The sequence below is a fragment of the Xiphias gladius genome, chromosome 21 (genome assembly GCF_016859285.1).
Source record: "Xiphias gladius isolate SHS-SW01 ecotype Sanya breed wild chromosome 21, ASM1685928v1, whole genome shotgun sequence".
Classification (NCBI taxonomy): domain Eukaryota; kingdom Metazoa; phylum Chordata; class Actinopteri; order Istiophoriformes; family Xiphiidae; genus Xiphias; species Xiphias gladius.
Window position 1 is genome coordinate 26,517,529 of NC_053420.1, and position 8,543 is coordinate 26,526,071.

The 8,543-nt window shown below is 39.7% G+C and overlaps 1 protein-coding gene across 1 annotated transcript; it reads right to left on the reverse strand.

The window, feature by feature from the left end:
* On the reverse strand, nt 1-5,222 carry eevs (2-epi-5-epi-valiolone synthase). The gene is made up of 5 exons (XM_040158538.1): nt 5,006-5,222; nt 2,176-2,809; nt 1,557-1,796; nt 708-960; nt 1-460 (listed from the first exon to the last, which is right to left on the reverse strand). Exons 1-5 carry the CDS (start codon nt 5,146-5,148, stop codon nt 363-365), a joined length of 1,368 nt encoding a protein of 455 aa, XP_040014472.1. The 5' UTR covers nt 5,149-5,222; the 3' UTR covers nt 1-362.
* Between the last annotated feature and the right edge of the window lie 3,321 nt (nt 5,223-8,543).

An 8,543-nucleotide genomic window follows, 5' to 3' on the forward strand; every position in this document is an offset into this window, starting at 1 on the left:
TTTCTGATAAACAATAAAAAACTTTAATGAAGCATATGTACTGGTACGTTTGACAGTCATAACAAGAGAGAAGTTGGAAAACTGCTTGTCACATTACAAGCTAGCTTTTGTTTTACATACAAGATAATCAAACGGTCAAACAAACTGTTACTAAAAACAGCTCTTTTCTAATTTGAGCTGTTTTACACTCATTTGCAGAGAAAGAATTGTAAAAACATGCTGTGAAAATAGAAAGGGTAAATGCTATCAACTACATCTATTTTTCCCAACAATATGAACAATGAAAAAAAAAAAATACAGTACATATTTTCATACAGTTCAGTTTGAATGGACTGAACTGATGCAGATGTGGTATGGCTAAGTTAAGGGTCACAGTTGCTGTTAGAGGAGACGCCCAGCTCATCATGCCATTTTTCGTAAGCTCTGTGCAGGATCTCATAAGATGTGTTATTGAAAATGTCTGCAATGAAAGAGAGTAGAGCAAAGTACATTAAAGACTGATATTAGGCCTCATGCCAAGCTATGGTAACAGGTCTTTGCCAGTATGTTAGCGGATAGCTCACGTTTTACCAGTTCATTTTTGAGCTACAGCAGTTAAAACATCAAATCACAGTGCTTCCTGGCTGCCGCTGAGAAATGGTTTCAGGCTGTTTGAAGACAGTGCCAATGCTGTTGTTTTTCAGACAGGGCAGACTGGTAGTTCTTACCTGCTTGCCCCAGGCCAACAGGCAGAGGCATTCTTTCTAGGCCACCAGAGTGCTTCAGCCTGTCCTGCAGAGACTTCTGAATGAGCTCCATGGTACATGACTCATGCCAGACAGGCAGCTCTAGGCCCACCATGCAGGTGATGATCCTTTGCTTCTCTTCTTCTGTCAATAGACCACTCTCCCGAGACACGTAAACCATGTAAGACATATCAATGTTCACTGCCTCACCATGCAGCAGAGATGGGAGGACTTTCTGTATGGAAAAGAAATGTGTGACAATGTGAGGATTTGTCAGAACAAAAATAAAAGAACATGTGAAAACCTTATTTGCCATACAATCTCAGGATAGAATCTGTTACGGAAATTCTTTGCTGTTGGTGAAGAATGAAATAGAGACTTCTGCCGGTCGACAAGGTTTTTATTTTCTTTGCAAAGAAAAGGTCAATCAACACAAGAGTGGTCAAAATGAAAAAAGACACCAAGCATGAGGAGAACTAAGGATTTATACCTGAGGAAACGCCCCCTACCTAAGGGTGTGAAACCACACCCTTTTGTCTACCGTAGGTATCGGTGCCGACTCCCTAGGGTGTGTTCCACACCCGAAAAATCCTGCAGGACGTTGTATGTAGATGTAAAATCCAGAAGTCTAGACATCACAATTTAAAACACAAAAGGACCTGATATCTTGGTAGAAAGTGGAAGGTGGGGTATCTCAAGCAGTTGAAACACAAGGAGATTGAATTACAATTACAAATCAAATGTGTGCCATAAATATATGTATCATAGCATGTGTCAACAAAATATTTAAATAAAAATGTTGGGCTATGTCTGCCTTGAGGGATCACTTACCATCTCTAAGGCTGGACTGATAAGGTGGCCAAAGTCCACAAGTCTGTTTAGGTCGTCCTCCCAAAGGTTTGGGGCAATCTCCTCGAGCATCGTCGTGATGGCTATACGGGTCGCTTGTGATGCAGCCTGTAAGCGGTTGCGCCCGTATACACTGTTATCAGTCTGGAACTTGGTGTCCAACAGCATATGGCCGTGCTTCTCAAGAAGCTCAAAGAGGCCTCTGTGCTTCATCAAGGCCATCTGCACAGAACCGGGCAAAAAAACACAAAGAAAACTTCAATGAGCAGATCAAACTTGAAAAATAACTTCACAACCTAATCTCTTAGAGTCAACAAGTGTATCAAGTTACTACTTCTATTACCATCAGTGGAATTCGAAACTTGCCTTTGGTGACTCCTGCACAACCTGCTGTACTACAAATGGCATGTGTTTAACTGCGGTGCCTAATCTATGACAAGGTTCTTCTTCCTCGGTAAATATTGTATACCGATATCTGTATATAAAATAAAAAGTCATGACATTAACTGATAATCACACTGAAACTGGAATTATCATTCCCCAGTATGTATCAGCTTTAAGGTAAACATCATCCAGGTAAACATCCAGGGTTTTAACGTACCTTTAACATCTCTGCCAGCCCGTTGGAGACGTGCCGTCGAGGAACAGTTTGTATGAAGGAGAGGTCAAGGAAGGCAGCAGTGGGTGGAATGTAGGCGCCCAGCTTGTTCTTGCAGTTTGCAAAGTTAACCCCTGTCTTTGCCCCCACGCTGGCATCGATGTAGGAGAGCAGAGTGGTTGGGACCCTGATGTAAGGAGTGCGTCTCCTGTAGAGTGAGGCAGCCAGGCCCACTATGTCCAGGCACACCCCTCCACCGATGGCAATAATGGGCTCTCTGCGGCGGTCAAGAGAGAAGTTGTTGACCTCTTCTAGGATCTTCAAGGCCATTTCCATGGATTTGTTCTCTTCAGTGGTGGGTAGAGCCATGACCTTGTACAGGACATTGTTGGCTTCTAAGTATGCAGTTAGCTTGGAACCATAGATTTTGTAGACTTCCTGGTCAACAACCACAAAGCGTTTGAGCTGCTTACTTGATTTTTTAATGTCCTCCACCTGCTGCGGGTCGGTGATGTGACCCAACAGGAGTGTGTCATTGCATGGGTCCAGCAAGTTCCGAGTCTCAGTTACCTTGTAAGTAAAGACAATGGGGCTGACCACTGTCCAAGTTGTGCTCTTCTCCGTGATGCTCTCATAGCTGCCACACAAAACACATGAAAAAAATTATTATAATCTCATGGATACTATACATACTTTCAGAGTAAGATTTTTCTGCCAGTACATTGAATTAAATATAGTAGACACAGTTGCCATTTTATTAGGTCTTTTTGTGAAAAAGATGCACAAGACGCACATTACACAGGCACCATTTCTAATGTCTTAAGCCAAAATATTGACTTTAGTATTTGGAATCAAAATGTATTTTTGGAATTAAGTAACAAAACACTAGCCCTGAAATCAAACATGAATCAAAAAACTTGTATTGCAAAAATAAAAAAACAAAAGGATCCTTGATATAAGTCATCATTTTAATAATGAATGAATGTAACGCTTTTTAAAAATGCATTTATCAAACTGCGGCTGAATCTAACAGAAGTGTGCAAATTGTTCAATGATATCAGCAACCTATCCTCCAACTTGGCCAAACCTCACCAACTCCAAACAAAAGCTGATATCAACAGGGTCCTTGTCTCTTAAGTTTCTCTCAGTTTCTCAAATGGTTTCTCTATTAGACAGAAGCCCTGTCTGAGTCTCAAGGACCACATTTAGCTGGAACACCATCTCTAAGAGATTAAACGTCGGTGCCTCCAAAACTCCTTGTCCCTGTTTTGGCTAGAAGCTGAATAAACAAACTTTTATCAGGGCACACTCTTCATATGGGAACAAACATGGTAAAACACTGAACTATTCCTCTCCAAAACAGAATAGGCAGCTCAGCAAAGCTCAATATGGTATTTTTCAACATTAACGTCTCTTTTATAACAAATTGCCTTATTTTGTCAGGAATCTGGATAGAATTAAAACTATTTCTTCCTCAACTCCGAAAGCTTTCTATTTTGCTGTAGCTACAGTAACGCTTATACATTAGACATAAGAAAATCTCCCCTCAAGCTAACTAACTGAGCCATAATTTACCAAAGGTGTTAGGTTGATTGACAAGCACGCATACAGCATTTCAATTATTTCCTTTTAACTACAGCAGCTGTCAAACTGTCATAGTATAGCCTCTTATGAACACATGGATAACTTAAGGCCAAATTCCGGCTGCACTGAAATACCTGAGAGACTATGTTGCCCACAGTTGACAAAAAGTCACTATCACTGAAAAATACCAGTCTTTCTCCTCTTCTACATTTAAATTATAATATTTAATAATAATAATTTTATAATGTTGTCATTTTTAAGAGTCTTGCACTTTGTGACCTATCGTTTAATCAAATGATAATAGCCAGTACAGTAATAGATACACATTTAGCTCCAATAAATCCCCAGAATCCCCATACTCCTGTTTGAAAGTAGTCAGAAGTAGCACTCTCTGAGAATCTGTACTGAGCAAGTTTGGTGAGCTGCTTAACCAGTGACTGCTCTCATCAGAGAGCGACGGTATGAATTGTTTGTTCAGATTCTAAAATGACTGACTGCACGTTTACCTCTTGCACTTGTGTAAACAGCCTCTTTTAGGATAGAGGTCACAGCATGTGAAACTGACACTGGAGACTGCAGTTCAAATCCTATCTCCCACCAGCAGTTGGTGTTAATTTATTTTAACCTGCTTTACCCGGACCAGAACTGTTATTTGACGTGAACCAAGTACTTTTTTAAACCTGACCTAACTTTAACTGCTTATTTGCCCTTTTTTCTTTGACCCCCCCCCCTTTTTTTTGCCCCCCAAACCTCATCCATCAACATCAAAAGAGTGAGAGAGGACTTTATTGTGGGAAAAAAAGTACCTGGAAAAGAAAGTAAGAAACTCATTGAAACAAATTACAGAAATGAGACAAATGAGAAAACACGTGTAACTGAGTTGTATTCATTTTCTTTTTTCTCTATCCAAAATTTTGCCCCCAGTATATGTCATACTTTACCATTTACCATTTGTGAAAATAGCGAACAATAAATGAGGTATAAATCTGGGTGATAGAGCAGCCAAATTTTGTAAATGTTAGACTCTGTAATCATTTTTCAGACAATGCTACCATCAGGCCAACTATGCAACAGCATCATAAAACCTATGGAGGAGATCTATTGAATGACAGGTATGTAAAATAAAAGCAACAAAAAAGGAGATAAACACACCCAGTATCATAAATTTCTTCTGCCACTTGTATTATACTTTTTCTCCGCAATTACAGTAATTTAAATGACTTTGAGTAAAGAACAATGTTAAACTCACATTTTTGCAGCAGAGACACAGTTGACTGTGTCCTTATTGACCTTCTTTCCCACTTTGCGCTTCCAGGTACCTTTGACTCGCACTAAGCTGAATTCAGTTTTCTTTTCTTTTGCATGGTTGTCCTCCAGAGGAACCTTTCCCATTCTTGCTGTGATGAATGCAGGTTATAGATGTGAACAGAGGTTCTCACAGTCTTAATGAGTGTCCCTTTTGAGGAGTCTTATATAGAGTATTGTATTTAGAGGATGCCCCTGAGAAAAGGGAGGAGCATTTTCTTACCGTAAGCTTCACATGTTACCACATGTGTTATTTCCGTTATACAATTTTTGGAAGCGTTGGGTAACAACTGTTCTGCAGGTAGAAAAAAATGCCACTTTTTTGATAGAAAAGCTTGGCTTTACTGAAGCGCATAAAATGTCAGTCATGAAATGAAGATAAATGTGGTTACAGTGGAAAAGAGAATAACACAACATTCTCATTTTGCAAATTAAATTTACATAAGGGAAAAAAGTCTTTAACTTGAGACACAATATTTGGAGACATGAAGGAGACCCCTTGATCCACATGTAACTACACATTTTCAAAGGTTGCTAGATGATGACATTAGAAAAAATAAGGATTCTGAAAGTGGAATTTGACAAAGTAACATTATACATTCATCAACTACCAGTATTTGTAGCATTTATATGCTGTTGCTGTTTGGTGAAAGTATTTTTAAGCTTCAAAATTTCAGGTTTGGCATGAGTAATGATGAACAGCCTTGCTGAAATATTGACAACTATTTTCCAACCGGTCTGACTGGGGTTCTTCAGCCTGCAGTGTAATCATCAAGGTGTGGAACATAATGTGAAAACTATAATTATGAGATTTGCAGTTGGTATGTGGTTAGGTTTTTTTTTGGTGAAAAAAATACAGATATCACCAGACTTGTCCTGTAAATTGAACTTGTGGTTTCGTCGAAACCAAGCTGCTGCGTCCTGTAGAAACACTTAAATGCCACGTGGCATCACTATATTGGATGTTTAACTTGCTGTGCTCAGGGTTTAACCCTGAGGAGTTTCTAAACAAACCAACTCATCAACTCATTTATGCGCAAAAACACAGTCTGTGTATCCTTATGGGCTTACAAACGTGTCGAATGCATTTCTTTCCTCATAAAACAGTTGCAAAGCTGATTTGTTTGTCCCTTTTAAATCCTGCATCTTTCACGTGGACGCTGGCTAGCTTGCAGGCTTCTTCTTCCTTACCTGTGCGGGTGCATTGCTACATTTTTTGGTGTTTTACAACAACCAACTTTCAATCAGTGGAGTAATGTGAAACCTACAGCAGGAATGTGACTCAGGTCATCACATCCCTGAGTACAAAGAAAATGGGGCCCCTCCTGTTCAAAAAATTGCTCCATAGCGCTGCTACTGGCCAAAAACTACACGAGGTTCCTTTTGTGTCACAGACTTCATTATACAGGCAGATTTCATTTTCATTTCATCATTTTTTTAATTATTAAAAATTTGAATCATTCAACATGTGTGGTCCTATGAAGGCAACACTATCATGTGCATCAGACTAATAAAAATGTATGATTACATATGAAAAGGCGTCAAAGTGCCATAGTTTGAAAAAGGGAAATTGAAATGACCAACAAAGACCTGAGGATACGCTATCAATCTGTCATTGCTGGCAGGTGAGCCATGTGAACAGGTGAGTCACCTGAGACAATCATTCAGGCATATCTAATTACAGATCATTTTAAAACTAGTTTTCAATGCATGTTCCATTGAAGCATTTAATTTTGCAGACTATTGGTAGTGCAGTAGATTGTAAGGAGACAGAGATACTATTATAGGGCCAAAAAAGTACAGTCTGGTAAAAAATGAAAAGTGTAAGTAACATAGATATATATGTATATTTGTAATAATCAAAAGTGCAACAAGACTATGGATGATAAAACGATGTATATTATTCCAGTGGCATTTTTTAATTCTTTCCTGGGCATTTATGGTCAGTAAACTGGAATATCAGAACTCTAAAATCACTTTACTGAATACCATTTTCCAAGAAGAAACGGACACTCGGTGTTACGCAGTGTTTCTCTGAATCACCAGTGAGGGTTTTTATAACTTTGTCATACACCCAGTTTAGCTGCAGCTTTGCTGGGGTCCAGCTGAGCTCTGAGCTCTTTGCTCGACACAGTCAGGTCCAACTTAGCACTATGTTACTTTTGAAAGAAGAAATAACGTGTGCTTTTTCTTACCCATGAGAAGTTGAATTCGTAAGAAATAAAACAGACCCTTGCTCAATTTTAATACACCCAGAGTTTTTGCTGCCACAGCATTGGTTCCTCTGGTTTGATCAGTAGCTTTAAGTGACTGCCAATCTTAGCAGACTTTCCCACGTAACTGACATTACGTCATGTTTTAGCGGTTAGCAGTATTCTGTAATTGTCTCAGTCAGCCACAAAACTTACATAGTCTCGCTTTAAACTCCTGAAAGTTCTGGTTTAGCTAAACTCGTTCTAAACTATGCTAACTGACACAGGAACAGCCCCATACAATTTATGTTTGAGACAAATGTCACCTTTGTTGTAAGTAATCGTGTTTACAAAACTTCATTTACTTTGTGATATGGACCAGTGAAGGTTTGCAGAGGAAATTATTTTCATCTACTGGCATACTGGTGTTGGAAATTTCCAGGACAAACACAAGCTGCTGAAGCTGACCAATCGCATATCTTGAGGTCCCCATGTGGTGTCGGCCGAGCCCCCACTTGTATTTATAGTATAAAAGGATAAATTCGGCTCATCTCACACACAGACAGACCACCACATTCACACCTATGGGCAATGTAAAGCCGCCAGCTGGGCCCATGTATTCCTGCTGTGGAAGAACACCATCCCCGGTGGCCGGCGCCTTCGAACCAAGGACATTCTTGCCAGGAGGCAATAGCGCTAACCACTGAGCCACTGTCAAAAAAACAGAAACATTTTTTTGTTGTTTGTTCAGTCATTTGATTCAATGTTGATATCAAAATTACTGATCAGTAGAGGCTGAATGTAAAGACACGGCTACTTTCTGAAGCTCTTCTCATCATTATAATGTGATCATCGACTCTGTTATTTGACTATAAAACAGCCTGACACTTTATGAACATGCCTTCTGTTCCAACCATTGGGTTCACTGATGCTGCGTTCCGCATCGTACCGTTTTTGTTTTGGTCTCTGGGACTTCATGTCGGGTACAAAGTCAGTGCGCCAGTGCTCGGTGCAAACATTTGGTGCAGCTTCCAGTTTAATGATACGTACTGGAAGGATGCTGATAACAAGTAATAGAGGAATTAAAAACAACTCTCTCACCCAGTATAGTGAGACTGATAAGGGGAAGAAGGCCATCAAATGTTTGATGTCACAGTCTATTCCTTATCCTCTCCAGACATCCCTCACCTCCCTTCTTAGGGATATCTCTGGTGAGCAGAGGTCAAAGTCTTCAGTAAGCCTCCTACTCTGACTGCTAAGATGCTCTTTGGAAAAAGGAATCATTTAACT